Consider the following 20,584-nt stretch of genomic DNA (forward strand, 5'->3'; position numbering starts at 1 on the left):
TGCACCTCAACACAAGTAAAAGTAGGAGTATAACAGGTAAAAAAAAGATGACATCGGCGGGGGGGACATGTTTTTCTCTTATCCATGAACGTCTCAGTGGTTATATAAAAGTGATGGCACCAGGAGGGAATATCCCGGAATAGGGATACGTAGAGATGTTTTTTTATGGCAGTTACCCATATCCATTACCTGGGTCTCGAAACTAACTCAAAGACCTGAGAGCTCTTAATCAAAGCCTCCAGCATCAGAGAGACATGGGCCATTTGCCATTCTGTTTGTAGCCTATGCTTCAATACCCATGATAGCATGTGTATAAATGCAGATGTTGTATGTATGTATGCATGTATGTATGTATGCATGTATGTATGCACATATTTCACAATAAATAATTACTGTGGCATATGTCAGAGTGTGCTTTGACAATAAATCGGATTATCTTACTTATGAGAATATGAAGGAAACAGGCAGTGAATAACCAATGTGCTTGTGGAAATAACTATCAAGTTAACTGAGCCAAGGGGCATATCTGTGACGGTGAAATTAGGGTGTACTTAATGTCAGGGTGGGTCAAGGACCAAATAAGCAGCAATAGTGAAAGGGAGTATAGAGAGATAATGGAGGGAGAAGAGAGATGGAGATAATGGAGGGAGTAGAGGGGGAGCAGAGTGGGAACAGCAATGGAGGACGGAAAGAGAACAAAGAAAGGAGTGAAGGAGCACATTCAGAAATTACCCTGCTGCTGCACGTTGATGAGGGTCACCCCGGAATTATTGGTAGCCAGGCGATACCATGCATTGCGGGGATTCAGAAGCCACTCCTCCACATGGCAGTAATACCGGCCCGCATCACTAGGCTGCGCCTCCTGGATGACCAGACTGTACAGGTCCGAGCTCGTCCTCTCAAACTGAAGACGGGAGTTTGGCCCCTCCTCCTCTGCCGGGCTGCAGTTCCCATTCCCAAACACAGCGTCATGGCCGATGGAGAACACGCACTCCTTCTCCTCCTCTTCCTCCTCCTCCTCCTCCTCCTCACCTTCCTCCTCGTCCCTGGGGCCTACGGAGGAACGCTGGACATACCAGGACACAGAGAAGCGGGAATCCCGGGAGGACTGTGACAGAATGCTACAGCCCAGACGGAAAGGACCCCCCTCGTGTACTGTCACATTAGACTCTGCCTCCTCTATCTGCAGGCGCACCTCTATAGACAGAGGGAGAAAGAGAAGGGGCAAGGGGATAAGTCATTAGATGAAAATCCATTACTGGGTGCAGAATCATGGTTCTCATTTGATTCCTCCTGAAAAACTGCAGCTCTTTAATATATTTTGTACTTCTAAATATGACCACACATAAACAAACACAATCTAAACATTATGGAACAGCGTTTCCAATGAATTTACCCCCTTCCTTCCCCGGCCTCTGCTTACAGAGACGCACAACAAACTCCAAAACACCCAAGGCTAAAACTGTATCCTAGATAACTAGGCTAACAGGCTACTTCATGCCACCAGCGGTTGATGGCCTCTTAGTTTCTCACACAGAGAAAGAGCTGCCCAGAACTAGGCTGTCTGTCTGACGGGTAGCATCTGGTTACAATCCAGTTAAGTAGAGAGACTTCATCCGAGCCAAATGAGAGTTCCTGTTTACATTTCATTCTTAAGCAGACACTTATCTGAAGCAACGTGCAAAAAAAGACAGAGGATCAGAAGTGCATAGTGAAGTAAAAGAAAATGCTAGTGCAACAATAAACTACAGTGCATCAATAACATCTTATTTACAGTAGCTAGCTAATTAAGGCATAGTGAACCAACAACAATTGAACAGTGCAATAACAATATCTCAGTGACTTAAATGCAGTGCAGCAAAATCAGGGAAGAGGATAACAGAGAGAAGAAAATAAGAGGAGAGCAGGGGAACACAAGGTGTCAGCTGCCAGCAATAGCCTTTCCACTTCCCCTTTCAGTCTTACAGATAGGCAGAGAGATCCCTTTAATATATTATGCCTTCCTTGCTGAGTGCACCTTAATGAGAACCTCCCCCTCCCAAACACACACACACAACGCCCCCCTATGACGCCCCTGAGGGAAATCAACCCCAGTCTGCTGTTTATCTTATATATATTCACATCTCTATATTTATATGGTTATAAATAGATATGGAGGCAGAGCTATATCTCATGTGGTTGTGGCCTATTTGATGATAACCTAATCCACAGGTGAGCTTTGGTACCTGCAGGCACACCTTACCCTCTCCTGAACACACAATCATCCAAACACACAAACACATTCTACCATCTCGCCCAGGTGTCACACTCTAGGAAAACAAGAAAGGAGCTCAAAGTAAAACACACACCCACACAAAGATAAGCATGTGGGGCCATTTGACTTTTCTTTGCAGCAGAACTGTGTCCACTTTGTTCCTTGCATAAAAGACAAGTTTAGCCTTGCCCTTGCTAAAGCCCTTCCGTTTGACTTTCCTGTTCAATTCGGGCAAATGCCACAGACACCTAGGGATATCATCCTGCATTCGAAACATGCTCAGATCTCAAGGAAGGAGATGGTCAACGGAGGGACCCACTGTATCTGGATGCCGTCACTTTCAGCTAGAAAGGGGCTCCAAGTGCACTTGAGGTGTGAATCAGGTGGTGTTGGCACAACTAGACTGTGTGTGTGTGTTTAATACCGTATGGAGACATCAAGGGGCCAAGAGAGAGTGTCTCGCATGGAGGGCAGTTGTTCTTGGTTTGAGGCTGAGCTCTGATGATATGGGTGATAAAGTGTGGGTCAGGGACACTAGGGGGTTTGTGGGGGAACATATGGATGAGGCTCCAGAGCTCTGCCAGACCATGCCTGTCAGTGTGTGTGGGTGTGTGATCCAGCTGGAACCAGAGCTCGATCCACTCCCGTGCCCTGCTCTGACACCTGAGCGCTGCCCGGGACAGCCAGACATGATGAGGTCATCGGTGCAAGACAGCCTCCAAGGCGGTGGGGGAGAGAGAAAGGCAAAGGAAGGAGGTGGAGTGTAGTCACTGTGGGAGCCAATTCACTTCTAGCCAACATTTTCTATTGCCTGTTAACTAGTCAACAGGCAATTTCCTAACTAACTTCTTAGCTTTATTAACTGGAATAAAGATGTAATCACGTTTACACTTATTGCTGTGGGTTAGGTGGCATACCGTGGAGATATTTTGAAACAAACTCACTGCTGTACACACGTAACTCACAGCCATGGCTCAAACCAGCTTTACTGCCCTCACAGGCTGGAAAGAGTGTGAGAGTGTTTATGCCTATTCCTTTTAAACACATGGAATAAAAAAATAAAATAATGGCCCAACTAGGAGGAACTAAATCATTTGACCAACTTTTGGAGGAAATAAATCAAGCAATAAATTGAGATTTTGGATATCTTTATATCAAATACAGGCAACCATTTCAGATGCCGGTCTATTTTTGCCAAAATGTTGGTGGCTAGTCCCATTTTACCAACTGGCCAGTTGCTATTTAATCCCAAATGGGCTATTATCAAGACAGTGAACCTATTTACATGTAAATGTAAGAGGAGTCACAGCTGGCTACATTGCAATCGCCCTACCCCCACACTGTAAAATGACAGAAAACCCACAGTTGACATTTTGTACTCTCGTTGGAGAGTGTGAATAACAGACAAAAGACCACCTACATTTACTGTCAAAATGAGAAAAATAAAATTTCCCTTCATATCACTATTGGATTTTTTAAACCTAAACTGTTTGAACTAGGTGTGTAAAGGTAGACACATTTTTTTTACATTAATGTAAGATTTCTGATGAGGGTCGAGAGCTTGCCTGTCAATAATCAACTTGATACTACACCTAGGCCTATGGTTTGAAAGCGTGTTTGTATATTTAAATATTAAAGTAGGTGGCTGAATTTTGTGTACAGACATTAAAAGGTGTATAAATACAATTGTTTCTTTTGTTGGTGCCGCAACTCTTCATCATAAGAAACAGTCTTGTTATAAGGGTTATAGTTATATATAGGACTGATAGTTTTGTCTGAAAGGTTGGAGAGTTTCAATAACAGATATGAGGCTGTTTTTGCAGCCCCTTTGTCACTGGTCACCCAGACACTCGTCTGGGACAGTTGTTGATTTGCATGAATGCTAAAATGACAATCACACCTTAATGACACACCTCTGGAGAGGTGGTCTCAACAGTTGAAGAGGAAGGTGGACAGAGAAAGACTCGGAAATTATCATTAAAAGTTGTGTTTTTGTAAATATCGTTCTAAACAGCTTTTAATGTCATGTTTGATATGCTTTTGTTTCTTATTTTATGTATTACATTTTAGTAATAATTGTAATACTGTAACATGTACAGGGTTTACAGAGTTTGTGCCTGCAGCAGACCAACATGTGTTTAACACATTACCTTGTCTTGCAAGGGTACAACTTGGTCTACTGCAACCTTGATTAATGATCCAATTTGAATTTGTATGCGTTAGACAAACTTTTCAGTCATATGACCGGTGTCCCCATTTTAGTCAGGTTTGGGTGTATATAGGAAGAAGTTTTACCAATCACCTCGAGTTCTGTTTACGATACAGCTCCGGTGCGTTAGGCGCCTAGTCTTCATTGTGAATACCTTTGTTAACCTTTGCTCTGAAGGTATGTTTTGCATTTGATGATATTTCATTATCATTGTATTGATTATCTTACTATTTAGATAATAAACCATTATTGTGCATTTTTAAGTTATTTGTTCTCCTTGAAATGTATCTATTAAGCTACGGCTGTGAAAACTTTGATCCAGTCTGGTTGATGCGGCTAACTGATTATAAACATAGACTTTTGGAGTAGGTTTTAACTTAAGGCCTCTGAGTCACTTACAGTGGATCTCCACGCTATGAAGGAATTTACCAGAGCCTCTGCGTGATTGGTTTACATACTAGGTCTACTATGGTTAAATCCATATTATAGTAATGATAAACGGCACGCATACTTTAGGGTCGGTGCTCTGATCAAGCAGACGATTTTTACCTACGTCAGAGTTTCATGTCATTAACTGTTAGAGCTCAAGGTTACAGGTAACGCACTTGTGCACATTTCTAAAATTGGAGTCAGATATAAAGGAATCAATTATCTCCCTGAGAATCTAACCAAAAGTGAATTGTGGTTCCCAAGCCATGAACAAACACCAAGCGTCTCTGGCCTTTCAATTCACCACCTACAATGACCCCCTTTATGCTAACATTAACGCTCCTACAGGAGGGGAGGTAATGGCCTCTGGCCATAGTCAAAACATCAACGAAAGAAAAGGAAAACTAAATTGTATAATTAAAAATTAAAGTATACGAGAATTCAGAAGGCACATACCGGTGTATTTAATTGTACGCAACGTCATTGTCTCTATTTCCCAACCAGTTAACGGTCTCAAAAATAACCATGACCGGTAACAGGGTCAATCACATAGGTGACACATTCTTAGCACTTTTACACCCATTACGCACCACGTCGCATCTATCTGCGACACCAGAACCCTCACATGAATTAGCCTGCACCAGTACCTGGCTGTTGGACGAGGACATGAGTGTAGCCAGAAGAGTCTCGAGCAAGCCGATACCAAGCTCCTTCAGGGTCGGTCAACCACTCCTCCACCAGGCAGTAGTAGGTTCCGGAGTCGCTGGCCTCTGCCCTGTTCATTGTCAGTGCATACAGGTGTGGAGACAGGCGCTCGGCCTGCACACGCCGGCGAAGCCACTCTTCGTCGGCGTAGGCCCCGTACTGGAACGCCCCCGAGCGCTCGATCCTCAGGAGCAGCTCGTCCTGCTCCGCCCCCGCTGCACGCCGCACGTACCACAACACAGCATGCTGGGAGTCTGAGCTCGTCTGGGAGGTGATGGAGCAGTTGACGCGGACTCTGCTGTCCTCAAGGTAGACCAGAGACTGGTTGGACTTCTGGACCCGCAGCTTGTTCACTGGATGGACAGAAAGACAGAGGGAGGGAGGGAGGATAGAGAGGGGAGGGGTCAAAGAGAAAGTAAAGACAAACGTGAATTTTAACAGAACAGTAATTCTTTTTGCCAGAAGTAAGTAGTGACGGGTACAGTTACACTACACCATTTCTGTTGAGTGATATAATTGGAGACATTTGGGGGAGTGTCTGCTTTCGGGTGCATGTGTAGGTGAAAACCAGAAAAAGGGACAAATGTCAGACGACAGACTATTGACAGAAAGAGAGAAGCAGAGACCAAAAAAGTGGGCAAGACAGAAAAGGCGGAGGGAGAGAAAGAGTGTAGAGTCGACGGGGGAAAAAAGACGTCAGGGAGGAGCTGTGTTTTTTTGCCTGCTCAGGGCACTGTGACAGGATTGGTCACAGAGAGACCAGGTGTAACATGGGATTAGTTGCAGGTTTACTAGGTGTGACTGCACACACACATCTCCTGCTGGCTCCCTGGGGATGAAGCATCTACACAAACAGGCATACACAAACGGACGCACGCACACAGGAAGGATTAGACCTAACGTGCGTTATGTTCCAAGTTCAGAATGACAGGCATACAGCACATACATAGAGGAATGCGTTGCACACAGGAACAGCAGAACACATGGATAAGGTGCAGCATCATCATGATGACAATGAATGTCACGGGTTCAGCTCACGCTCTTTACTACACTGGGCCATGGGATACATAAATGTACGCACACACATTTTCTACAGACACACACACACACATTAAGACGCAATAGGATTGACTGCCCGCACAGCTACCTGCCGAGATAATGTTAACAACTCACAGCCTGGTGAATGCACAACTATTGGTTCTTGTGTTTGTATGTTTTTGATTGTGTGTGTGTGGTCTTGTGTTTTGCAATGCTATGAGAAACATTTTCACAGCTTAGCGGCGTTCAAGCTCACCCGCACTGGGGCTTCTGACAACAACATCTCCAGAGACTCTGAAATGAGAAATCTCCTTCTTGGCCCATTGGACAGTTCTCTGAAAGCCTGACAATCACCCTGACCAGAATCCTGCACAGAGCTACAGAATTCTGGCTATGGTTCTCAGGGAGAGCTACCCATAGAAACCCACAACCCACAACCATGTTGGATGGGACTGACTTGAGGCACTGTGCCTCTGTGGGCCTGGGTCGTAATCCAAGTTTACATCCACAGAGGAGAAAAGAAGGGTCCTCCAACCACAGTGCACATACATACATTAACTAACACACGCCAGTCACACAGAGCATAGACTCGGGACATGAGGGACTGAGCATGGAGTAGGGATGAGGATAAGTGCATGTGTGTGTGTGTGTGTGTGTGTGTTTCTGATGAGAGTTGTACACTGTGCTGGGAAATCACAGCATGTACACTATGTATCTGTGGAGTTTTCAATCATACATTTTCAACCAGGTCATCTATCATGTATAGCTGTGTGTGTGCGTGTGTTTGTGTGTGTGAGAGAGAGTGAGAGAGCAAGTGAGAGATGGTTGACTACTAGAATATTTGTTATATGTTCTGTGCAGTGTGTTTCTTTAATGAGTCTCAGGGGTGTCAACCTAGAATAAGACAGATCCATAATTGGAAACACTTGTCATCCCAGTTTTGCATTAGTTGGTACCAAACTCGCTTACAGTGCAGAGTCCTGTATGTGTGTGGGCAAGAACAACCGGTTCAAGTCAGTACTCTTCTCTCTCTTTGTTCTCTCCACAAGATAAGTTATCCTGCTTCAATTGTCCCTCCGAGACCTCCGTAGTGTTCAAGTCAGACAGAAGAAATGTTCAGGGAACTGGGAGCCAATCAGGGCGCAGACAATAATCATTTAGGAGTTAACCTTGAACACAAATGGTGCCATCACACCCACCTCCTTCCCCCTTTTCAATTGCCACCCCCGCAACTCCTGTTACCACGGTAACCCCGTCTCCCAGGACGACGGCATACCTGTGAGTGCACCGCTGTGAATCCCAGTCTGAGTTGAAGAAGATCTGATTAAATGCTGCCAGGCACAACCAAATGATCAGTTTGTTAAGATTCTGCTGCTCTGCTCGTTTTCCACCCCAAATACAGAAACAGAAAGTAAATCAACCTGTGTGAGGCATTTTTACAGGACTGGAGACCCCCCACCCACCATCATCAAATAGTTCAGCTTCTCTGCAGGGTTAGGTACATTTGTCAGTGTATGTGTGCGAGTGTGGAGTGTGTTGACCAAGCGGTAACCACTTCTCTATAAAGTTGATTGGGTCCCCCCTCATCATGTGTATCCAACTTGGTGTTGATGCCTCTTAATGCAGCTGCAGAACTGAGACGAAGACGCTTTTATTCATTTAAATGTAACATTTACATAAAGGGCACACAGCCGCCACCCCTCTCTTTGACTGTGAAACTCTAAGAGACGTTTAAAATCACCCAAATCAACCACACGCAGAGAGGGGGCAAGAATTTGGTGACCTAATATTTCATAAATGAATGGTCTCCCTCCGTCTCCATCTTTCCATCACGCGTCTCTCTTCCTCAGTCTGTCTATTGCCCCCTCCCTATCTCACACTTTATGTTGACACTCTCAATCCTCTTTCCCTCACCCTTTCTCTCACCCCTGCTGTGCTAGACAGGTTATGTGGCTCTACCAATCACCGGTCGCCTTGTCACTTGCCAACTCATGAATATTCAGGAAGCTCATCTGATGCCTGATGATTATTCATGACCTAAAATGAAGAGGCCATATGAGGGTACTGCTTCAAATGGAAGTATTTTCTTAAATGTAAAAAGTAAACTAAAGTGCACCACCCCACCACTGAGACAGACAATTAGATGAAAATCGAGAGAGACAGAGCAAGAGACATTCAGAGAAGAGGAGGAGAGACATGTACAGACAATATTCCCAGGATTTTCTCTTTGAGGCTTAGAGAACGGCAGGCATCTCTGCAGTTCCTCTCCAGAGGGCTTATCCTGCCTTACAGACCACTTGCTTCTCTGCTAGCATTAGCATCAGCCCAGCCACAAGGTAATCCACCCCTCGCCCCAGGGCATGTCAGAGCCAGGGCTGTAGCGCCTCCCGTTCTCCAGGTACAGCTCACTCAGGCTTGGTGTGACCTCACAGAGACTCCCCACTGGTGTGAAGCCCTGTCACTGTGGGAAGATCTTTCAGGAGGATGTAGGAATGAATGGAAGTGTGGGGGAAGGAGAGATAGAAGTAGGGGCTGCCCTCGGCAGAGGGAAGATGGACTGGAGGGGCAGAGGGAGGGGACTATCCCTGACTGAGGAGAGATGCGGGAGGGTTGGAGGAGTAAGTGGGCTGTCTGCGGTGAGTAGAAATGAATGAATGGAAAAAAGGATGAAGGAATGGAGGGGGGAAGGGCTGTTCCTGGCTGAGGGGGGAGGGAGGAAAGAGGAAGGATGGGACTGTCCCTGGGTTAGAACAGTCTCTAATAGAGCCTCATTTCTATGCTAATGATGGTCATGTATCTCTGATCCTTTTGTGTCAGAGATAGCTTTCCACCCCCCGCCCCCTCACCTCCTCTCACACCAGCAATGGCATTAAGATTGGGTTGATTATGGAATCGGAGCACTACATGGAAGCTCCAACCACATGCACACACACACACATTGCCTCTTTCTGTCTGATCACTGATTGCAGAGCAGCAGAACAGGAAATCAGGGAGGAAAAAACATGGCTCAGATAAGATGAGGGTGGTAAAGGGTTGAGGATGGACACAGATGATGGGAACCCGATGACCACAGCAACCACAAAAAGAATGGGAAGTAGCACAACCGTATTACATGGGCATGCCTGTGCGTGTGAGAGCCACAGTACTGAGAGAGAGTCAAAGAGAAAGAGAGAGATGAGCCAGTTATAAAGGAGATGAGCCAGTTATATACCATTTTTTTGTCCATTTGGCCCAAACCATTTGGCATTGATGGTGCCTTCTGCTACTTATCCCCATTTCCTTCTATAAGACGCAGCTCATGACGGGCACAAGCAGTGAGATTCTCTCCCTGAGTTTCAATTACAGTTGTGCACACACACACACACACACACACACAGTCTGCAGTAGGAACAGAGAGAAAGAGATGGAGAAAGCAACCGAGAAAATATGGTTGTGTCTGCAGATTTGGGGAAGACAAAGAGATGAACTCAAGATTGGATAGCCGAAGGAGTCTGGGAAGGATGGCAGGGTGTGGGTTCAGGGCAATTGGGTTTAGGGTATGTGCCTATGCAAAATGGAGAGTGGACGTGTCTAGAAAGAGAGAGAGAGAGATAAGGGAGTAAGTTAGAGAACGGCAGAGGGTGCAGTAGCGGAGCAATGGGGATGGGCTGACCTTGAGAGAATTTGTTGTGTTTAATCGAGGGCCTTCCATGAAATAATTTAGTTAGACAGCGGCTTTTCATATATATTACGCATGGTGTGTGTGTGTGTGTGGGAGAGAGAGAGAGTGGATTGGTGTTCAGACAGGAGACAGCGCTGTGCCTGGGGCACGCTACAGGGCACATCTTGTGGCATGGTAACGTGGCATGGTAACAGTGACAGGTCCCCGTCACAATAAGAACACAACACCGATAGGCCTGGCAGCATTTCTGAGAATCTCCCCTAACACTGACTGGGGAAGAGCCCACAGGCAATCTGGGAGTGAGGAAGGATGGGAACGGAGATTGATAGAGGGATGGGGGTAGGGAGGGGGGAGGAGGTAGGGGTCAGAAAGTGAGAGAGAGAGAGAGAGAGAGAGAGAGGGGGGGGGGGGGGGGGTTGTGTGACAGTGAATCAGCAGGAAGAGACTAATGGAAATGGACAGAGAAAATCCGTTCTCTGATAAGCCGGGACATCTTGTCACTGTAGCAACACAAACAACCGGAAGGGGTCAGGAAGAGACGTTTGAGTAGCATGGAGGGAGCGTGGACACAAGTAAGTTACTGCTGCTGCAGTCTGCTCTCCTTCTGAGGTAAACAGAAACAGAGAGAAAGACAGAGAGACAGTCACTGAGGGATCAATGACAGATAAGGATGGTTTAGAGGATGGACAACTTCCAGTCTAAGTACATCTGTTTAATCATGTACAGTCTGCTATGTACAGTAGGGAACATTATGAAGGGTGTAATAATGTGGATCTCATAATCATCATCTCACATCCTCCCCATTCCAGCAGAGCCAATAAAATGTGATCGTTAATATCCTATTCCTCAACTACACACACACAGACACACACACACACACACGAAAATGTACTCAATTCCCCAAACCAGCCGCTCTGAGCAGCATCTTCATTACAGAGATTCAGTACATTGAGTTTGTGTGTGTGTATGAGAGAGGAGATGGTGTGTGTGTTCTGTACAACTGTCCAACAAAATAACAAATATGGAGCTCTGGAGGAAATAGAGGAAAAACAGAGACACTCTGGGTCTACAAAAGAGCACACCTCTGGAGAGGACTAGCAATGTGCAGTAGCTTGTTATGGTGCTCTGGGGGCTTGGGGGAGAAAGCTGGGGTTACGGTACGGCTCTCACTACTCATTTTATAGGTTGTATGAGGTCATGCAAACATTATTGGCACATCACATGTGTACACCTCCCAATTTTAGCCCTGTCCAGCCTAAACCACGATTAAAGAGACAAAGGAATAGGGACAGACCCAGGAAGGGACTGAGATTAGTGGTTTGGGTCCAGGTCTGCCTCCTCTTTATGAACAAGCAGTTGCTTTAAATGTATAAGCAAGCAAGGCAGATGTCACATAGGCATTCAGACGAATACGTGCATAATGAGCGAGAGCCTCTGGAAGCAGGATTTAAAGGCTCTCAATAATACATTTGGTCAGACGCTGCCTTTCACACTCCATCACACAGCGAGCCTTTCTGCTTCTTTGAGAGAGAGCACTGCAAATGCCATTAAACTGTTTACCGTAGCCATGAGTGGTTCAAATATACAGAGGGGAAAAAAGACAAAGAAAGACAGAGAGAGAAAGACAAAAAAAAACTGATGAGATGAGAGATATTTTCAGCCAGATGAATCATCAGTGAAGGCCTGACAACGGAAGGACCTCTTCTGAAGCAAACACAGGAACTATGAGATGAACAACGTGCTTCTGTGTGTGTAGTGGAAACTGACAATAACATGCTGGCTTAAGGACTGAACAATCCTGAAATTGCCGTAACCGATGGCTTCGCCATGATAACTGATCGTTGCCTCAGGAACTCTTATCTCACGCATCTCCAAGGTAACTGATCGAATAGTCACAGAGATTGGACCAGAAAAGAGCTAAATTTCTGACTCTTTTATTTGAACTGCAAACTTTATGGTCCAACCAGAGTGAATAATTTGGCCTCACAAGACACATAGGGTTCTTATTCAACCAAGACGATCCTTTTCGCAATCACAAGGAAGTGAGATACAGCCTTACGCCTCGGTAGCATAGTGCCTTAGTGTTAGCTCCGTAGTCTGTTCTGATGCATCAGAAAGCTGGATAGATCCTGTTTCCCCAGGGGTGCTGAGAGAAAACAAAAGGAATGTCTGTCTGTCTGTCTGTCTGTCTGTGTTGTGTGTGTGAGAAACAGAGTGTGTGTTCCCTGCTGGTCTGCACGGAAGGTAAACAGAGCAAAAAGCACATAATGGAGACTAAAGGAGCATTCAGGATGAGATGTCGATGGTCAAATGCCTCCTGAAGGGTGCAGACGGACGGATCACTCTTCTTGAGATGCTGAGGTTAGACAGCCAATCAAGCACAGTTGTCTTCCTGTGTGTGTGCATGTGTATCTTTGTGTGAGTTCAAGTAAGCCAGATCTTCAGAGGAAGCTAGGCCATATGGAAGAGTGTGTGTGTCTGTGTCAGACAAATATTGACCAGTAGTCATTGGCCTAATCTCATGGTTGGGCAGGTCCTCCTCCTCACCTGAAAAATCCTCAAAGAACCCACCCACTCACCCCATCACACACACACACACACACACACACACAGAAAAACACACAGAAAGGAGCCTCCAAGTTACTTCTACACAACATGCTGCCAGGGGTAATCACTGATAAACACCACGGTGTGTGTGTGTGTGTGTGTGTGTATAGGTGTGTGCATGTGTGTAGGTGTGTGCATGTGTCATCTCTTGTAAGTGGTGGCAACATATACATGTGCATGCTTATAACTGTAGGAGGGGAATTAGCAAGAAAAAGAGTGAACCAAGAATGAACATATTCTACTGACTGATCAGCTTGATGTGAGTGTGTGTGCGTGTATGAGAGAAAGAGAGAGAGAAAGAGTGTGCAGAACACTCAACGTCTCATTATTGCTCCTCTAATGTGCACAGGGCACAGGGGTGTGAAGGCAGTGGGATTTTGAAAACAACAGACAGAAAGAGTTTGAGGACAGAACTGAAAGAATTCCCCGAAGCTATACAGGATTCATGCTGTGTGTGTGTGTGTGTAAGGGTATCCTACCAGGCTGTAGAACACTGATCCCCAGCAGGTTGGAGGTGCGGTTGGCGATCTTGCTCCAGGTGTCATCATAGTTTCTTCTCCATAGCTGGGCGGAGCATTGATAAGTCCCCGCCTCCCGCCTTCCTGCCCGTGTGATAGACAGGCGGAAGTTGGTATTGGCATGGGAACGGTCCACAGTGGTGCGCGTGCCCAGGCCCAGTAGCTGCTCGCCCCATTGGAGGGTTCCCTCTCGTGTGAAGGTCACCAGGTCACGGAACTCGGTTCCTTCGCTGGCCGAGGCAGGAAGGAAGCGCCAGGTGACGGAGGCAGGCACACGGGGGTTGTGGCGAGGCTTGACCAGGCACTGGAGGTCGAATGATTCACCATAGGTCACGCTGGGCGTTCTTGATGAGGCAGACACAACAAAGGAAGATTCTGGGAAGGCAGGAAGGCGTAGCAAGGTTAGATTTGAGTTTACGAAGCTTTAGTGTCCAATTAAAAAATTATATTTGGCCTCATAAATCACATTGATTAGTTAATTGACTTCCATGTTTAAGATAGTAGTCCTCCCCATCACAGGAAAGTGAGATACAGCCTTACTCTTCTTTACCCAAAGTGCATAGGGGTTAGTTCCATAGTCTGCTCTAATGCACCAGAAAGCTGGCTAGATCCCTGTGGACTCCCCAGGGGTGGAGAGACAACACAGGGAACACAATTTGACATGTGTGTGAGGCTTAAAACAATGGTGATACACTGGTCTCTGTGTGTGTGTGTGTGTGTCTCTGTGTGTGTGTGTGTGTGTGTGTCTCTCTCTCTGTCTGTCTCTGTCTCTCTCTGTCTCTATCTGTCTCTCTCTGTCTCTCTCTGTCTCTCTCTGTCTCTCTCTGTCTCTCTCTGTCTCTCTCTGTCTGTCTCTCTCTCTCGTCCCTGACGTCCTTCAGGGTATATAATCGATGGTTCTATGTCTGGAGCACCGGACGCTGCTGGGAGTGCCACCACAGGCCATAACTCTTCATCACACTAAAACTATCTCCCTCCATCTCTCCTTCAACCCATCCCTCCGTATCTCCTTCAATCCATCCATCTCTTCTCTCCCTCCATCTCTCCTTCAGCCCATCTCCCTCTCCCACTTCCCATAACTCTCCCTCTCTGTCCGTCTGTACTGAGAAACAGAACCTGACAGGGATCTATTTGCAGACCTTGCGAGTCTTTGTGCACGTTTGAGTATTTGTGTATGACAGGAGAAATACATGAAATGAGGATATACAGAAATGTTTTTCTGATCAATATACAGACTCAATATGACATAGATGGAGGAAGGCGACACAAAACCCCAGCAGGGGGCCCCTCAACCGTCCCAACTCTCTTTGTCCCCTTTCTCAATGTGTCAATGTCAAAACACTCTCACAAGAACAGCACTCCCTCCAACACACTGTATTTACATAATGTAGCTGTTGTTGCTCTGTCTCAACAAATGGCCACATAGAAGCTGATGTATTGTCTTCCCTACTTCCCAGTGGCATGCTATAGGGCCAAATCCCGGCAAAGTGTGTGTGTGTGTGTGTGTGTGTGTGTGAGGGCTGAGCTAAGCTCTTGGCTTTTTAGCCCTTCAAAGTACATCTTCAGTGACTTCCTGTACGAGGCTGTTCAGCTGTGTGTGTAGCTGAACTGGGCTTTACATGAGGAGTATCCAGCTTGCTCTGACAGACAGCAGCCACATAACTGCTGAACACATTTTACTGCATTGGCATTCTGCACATTTGTGTTAGTTTGTCGTCAAGTGTGAATGTGTGCAGCGGTAAAAGAGAGCGCTCGAACGAGTACACCGTGTACACGCTTGATTTTGTCTCTCAGTTTCATCTGTCCAATATTATTCAGTGTTCTTCAGTGTTCTTGTTTGTTCTATTGGGATAAAGACATTGTGTTGGCACCTTCCCTCTGAAGACCCTATGAATTAACCATGCTGTTCTCGCTCTGTCTCCCTCCCTCTGTGCACCGCTCTCTTTTCCCCTCTCCTTCCTTCTCTCTCTTCATCACACCTTTACTGCCACTATGAAAACGTCCCCGCATGAAATCCTAGTGAGACCGCATGTGAGGGTGCACGCGTGTGCGTCTTCGTGTGGACCTACCGACAGTCTTGATGGTGACGCTCTTGGTGGCAGACCTCTCTCCTATCTTCTCCCAACTCAGTTCTGGTTCGGTCCCGGTCTGAAGCCACTCGGACACCGAGCAGCGATACTGACCCTCATCCCCGGGCCCGGCGTTGTACAGAGAAAGGATGAAGGTGGCAGGACGGACGCGCTCCACCCGGACCTCCCCGTAGCTGGCCCGCTCCATGTATCGAGGGCCGGGTCGGACGCTGCCGTCCTGGTCCACTGTGGCCAGGTCCTGGGCAGGTTCCGAGCTCGACTGGTCGGTCCACTGCCAGGCCATGGAGAGAGGGCCGGTGTAGGAGCGGACAGTACAGGTGAACTGGACCATGCCCCCCTCCTGAACTTCGGAGGAGTTCGTGGACAAGGAGATGGTGATGTTGCTTTCTGTGGGAGGATGAGAGAGGGGAATGGGTGGAGGAGAAAGACAGGGAGAGAAGTTGGATGGATGGAATGGAGGGAGATGGTGCATGGGAGGAAACAAGGAGAGGGGGTGGAGGGTGGAGATGTGGAGTAAAGGGGAAGAAGTAAGGGATGATGAATATACGGTAGAAAGAGATTCAGACATATGATTTAGATGAGATCATAGGGAGGGAGTGCAAACAACATGTAATGAAGAAGGAAAAAAGTTGAAAGGAAAAAAGGAATTAATGCAGAAATGTTGCTTATGGTCTGTAATATGAATAATAATCATTCATACACTTTAATCCAAAACAACAAACAGCACAGAATATTATCCTGTAACCTCTTCATCTGAATTCAACTGCCCTAACCACAGGACTTAACCTTCCCCTTGATACATAATGATCTTCTTTGTCTGTAATATAATTGCAAAGCATGTATTCATCACATGCTGGTTCATGGACTTATGGGCCAGATCCATTTTGAAGAGAAGGATGGATGTACAAAATGTAGGCGTACAAAGATGTAACAGACTGGAAAGAGAGAAAGTATAGGGGTCAAGGGTCGAAACTGGAAAGGAAACAAATGTACTTCTATGTACAGGTATGACATATTTCACAATATGAAGGACCAACCGACTGACAGAACCTTAGGCAGACCAGCAGGTCATGCATGTTTCTGACAGGGACTGACTGTCTGCACAGATCAGTCAACCCATACTGTCTCCAGGCACTGACAGCTGAGCGGACAGACAGGTTTGCAGACGGGCAGCTGCGCAGACAGACAGGCAGCTAAGCAGATAAGACAGACAGCTGTGCAGGCAAACAGCTGCGCAGACAGCAGCTGTGCAGACAGACAGGCGGCTGAGCAGACAGACGGAGAGAGTTAAGGTTTTCCTGACCCCTGCAGAAGAATGAGCTGGTGTATCCTAGCTCGCATGTCAGACTCAACATAGCTGGGATCAGTATTTCTGTCTCAGGAGTCCAGACCCAGGAGAGGATGAGAGAGAAGAGGGTCTCAGAGGAGAAAGAAAGAAGGGAAAGGACAGGCCCCTAACAGCCTCTGTAACCCACCCCCACCCTTATTCTCCCTCTTTGTTCAGGGTGTGATAGAAGAGTGAAACCGTTGGTAACTAGACATGGCTCTCCATAAAAGTACAGAGTAAAGCTTCCTTTAAGCTCTTTCACACTGCACTGAACAAAAGGACATCCCTCTGTTTCTCCCCTTCCCCTCTCCATCTCTCATCCCTCTCTCGGAGTCTCACCTGATTCATTTCATGTCTCCCTGCAAGCTAAATACTTTATACTACTCTTTATACTACTGCTCTCGTCTCACTCTATGGTGGCGTTTCTCTCTCTCCTCGCCTTCTTCCATCTCTGTTTTTCTCTTTTTTAGTCCCTTTTCCTCAGTCTCCTCGTTTCAACTCGAATTTCGCTCCCTCTCTCCATCCCTCCCTCCCTTGTCCTCCCTCTGTTTGGGATTCACAGCAGTGTGCGAGGGGCTTTACGTGCAGCTCAAGATAAACTCATCCATCCGGTTTGGTGTGTCAACTCTGTTTTACATCTCTCTTCTCTTCCAACCAGCCCTGTCCAGCCCCACACCTCACTCCCCGTCTCCCCTGTTTGTCTCCTCCCAAACATTCGGTCTAAACCTACAGCACCAACTCTAGCAGACTCAACCTACAAGACCGTTGCTTTCAGTAATCATAGTTATTAGACATTCACAGGACCATATTAAACAGCTGTTATGGGACAGGCGGGCTCTTTGTTAGACAAACACATGGTTCGCGAGGAATTCTGTGGGCGGGGGCATTGTTTGGCCTGATGGTGTTGCAGGGCTGGTAGGGAGGGGTAGAGATGGGTGTGGGGCCGGGGAGATAGAGGTGGTGGTATTTTGGAGGGGTTGCCTTATGGGTCTTTGTTAGGGAAGACCAACACCGCCCCAGAAAGTGACCAAAAGAGAGACCTACACTACAGTCTCTCTCTATGGGACTCGGAGATGGCAGGAACTAGGTACTAACGGGGAGAGAGGAGCATAGAGAGAGTGGATAGCTGTAGAAGACAGAGAGTGTAGTGAGAGATTATGCAGTAGCATTGAAGCCTTTATAGAAAATGAGTTTCAATCATCTCCTTGTCTCTCCACACCCTACTGGCAACACCGCATTGCCCAGCTGGGGCCTCTCTGACCCAGCAGAACACATTAATTTAGCCTGGGGATCCATTAGCTTGCCCTGGAGAGTAAGGCCTCATTCTCTGCTTTTCTCACTTCTCTACGCTCTCATTTCACGGCTGTTAGCTCTGCCTCTGCCAGCCATTGCTACTTTCCATCTCTCTCCCTCCATTATCCTGGCCCCAGCCCCTGGCTCATCCAGGGAAGAGGAGAACAATAATAGAGCATTACCACCCTTTGGCCCTATACACACAAAAGAGGGCAGCAGAACAGAGGAGTACAAAGAGAGATCGCATCACTACTGAACACAAACTGAAATAGAGACCGTTTCTTTATTGTGAGAGAGAGCGATAAAGGAGGAGAGAGAGGGGTACAGAGTGATGGGACAGCGAGAAAACAAGAGAGGTAGAGACGTGGCGATCAAACTTAAAAAGGAGTTTGTTTTAACCAATGCATCAATGGGGCGTAGGGTAACAGTCAGACGAGCAGAGGCTAGGTTGCTACCACAGGGGCCAATGGGAAGCTTCTACTCACGGAGGGGCTGGACGGTGATCTGTACATTACGGGACCTCTTGCTGCGTTCAATAAAAACTCCTGTCGGTGTCCTCTCCCTCTCGATTACACGGCAGATGTACTTCCCAGCATCCTCGGGACGAAGGCGCTGCAGCTTCAACAGGTGCACGTTGGGAGCCTCTTTGCGGATGGTCATGTGACCGGCGGCCTCACGGGCCACATAGTCGGGCCCCAGGACAGGCACGGCGCTGGGTCCGATGAGGGCAAGCGGCGAGCTGCTGAACACCCAGGACACGGAGAAGAAGCGCTCGGCAACGCTCTGGCCCTCTATGGTGCAGCGCAGCTCCAGGGGCTCACCTGCTGTCAAGGAGCGGCGCTCCACACTCACCTGGATGCTGAAGTCACGGTCTGTTGGTGGAAGAGAGGGGAAAGGGGAGGATAAGAGAGGATAAGAGAAGGGGTCAGAGAGGGTTAAGAGAGGGGGTGAGAGAGAGGAGAAGTGGAGGAAACAAGTCAAAATACAGAACTATTTTGTAGGAGAAAACGTTCCTTGTTAAATCCTTTATATTACCAAAAGCAGTTCATTATCAATATTGAAATCGGTTCCATAATTTATTATGAAATAAAATAACTATGAGTTAAAAGAACATCATGTTTCTGTAGCTGAACGTGCATGGCTGTGCTCCTCTCCAGTCAAATGAACTCATAAAATATGCCTGACATAAATATGCAAAATATTCAATAATATCCGTGGCCTATAGGTGTTTTAGTGAAGATTTTAAGGTGAACCTTCCCCTCAAAAACATAGCTCCTTCCTCTCCCCTTGATTTGACCTCCCCAAGAACACACATCTTATTATGATTCCCTGCAAGCAGTCTTAAAAGACCATGTCCTCTCCCTGCAGATGCCTCTCATGAATGCTGTTATTTACAGTATTAATATGCTCAAGAGGAGCTGCATCAGTGTGTGTGTGTGTGTGTGTGTGTGTGTGTGTGAGTGTGTGTGTGTGTGTGTGTGCTTGGTGTGTGATAGGGATGTGCATCTCCACCACTGATGCCAATGTAATACACATCTTGATGCACATTCCGATACTGTAAAGATACATATGAAGTAACTATTCTTGTGACACAATATGGTTCACCCATTTTGTGAGGCAGTGCGATTCAACACAATTTCATTCAACTCAATGCAATTGAACATGGTACGATGCGACTCAATATTCAATATGGTACAGAAGGAAAGTTGCGTTTTGAAAAGTTGAGAATTGTATTTCTTCAGTTCTTCTCCAGCAGAACACAAATCATAATTTTGCTCATAAACAGTGGTTTTCTTCTACACATATTTGTTTCTCCAGTGTGTACTTTTGCAAATTGCATGCGAATTGTCCCCCTCTTTATTTTAACTGAAGTGTCGCCAAACATTTGATTTGTAGCAATTAGGTGGAACCTGTAGCTCTTTTGTCCTCCATGATAATCTGTGGCCTGGATATGCCTCGAATTCGTGCAAGACTTGGCCAAGAGATTTGATGAGAATTGACCACTGACAGCTGTGAGAATGAGAGAGAGGGCTTGAGAAACAGTTTAGAGAGGGGAAATCTAACCTGCAGTGCCTGTGGTATACTGTATATTGCAGACTGTGACTGACCGGTTGCTAGTTCTTCTAAATAAACAGATTTTGTGTGCTTTCTATTGTGCAGTTCCCAAACCAGACAATACAGTTACACCGAAATAAGGGGAAATGTCAGCCTATTAACTGTATAATTGAATTCAAGCACAGACTTCACCCAGCATGTCTAGTCTTTAGCATAAGGAGTTGGGGCAGGGTGCCTCCCAGCCTAAACTATTCAGTCTGGTACTTAAAAAAAATCTGAAAATAGCCCTGTACCCACATCACCTGAACGCCTCTCCAACAGTTCTCAAATACCTAGTGCATTCAGATTTCTTGGGAGTGTCATTTTAAGTGTATTTGGCTAAGCAATGGCTCACCTTA

General features: G+C 46.5%; 1 protein-coding gene across 1 annotated transcript in view; it reads right to left on the minus strand.

Moving 5' to 3' along the window:
• Positions 1-20,584, minus strand: part of igsf3 (immunoglobulin superfamily, member 3) — a 56,449-nt gene that overhangs the window by 2,295 nt on the left and 33,570 nt on the right. The window contains exons 4-8 of the mRNA XM_084689920.1: positions 18,617-19,003; positions 15,491-15,898; positions 13,383-13,796; positions 5,540-5,950; positions 733-1,197 (exon numbers count right to left, since the gene is read on the minus strand). Coding sequence (XP_084546046.1) covers positions 733-1,197; positions 5,540-5,950; positions 13,383-13,796; positions 15,491-15,898; positions 18,617-19,003 — 2,085 coding nt within the window. The remainder of the gene's footprint in view (positions 1-732; positions 1,198-5,539; positions 5,951-13,382; positions 13,797-15,490; positions 15,899-18,616; positions 19,004-20,584) is intronic.

Source organism: Hypomesus nipponensis, chromosome 23, assembly GCF_054491055.1.
Source record: "Hypomesus nipponensis isolate SF chromosome 23, ASM5449105v1, whole genome shotgun sequence".
Taxonomy (NCBI): domain Eukaryota; kingdom Metazoa; phylum Chordata; class Actinopteri; order Osmeriformes; family Osmeridae; genus Hypomesus; species Hypomesus nipponensis.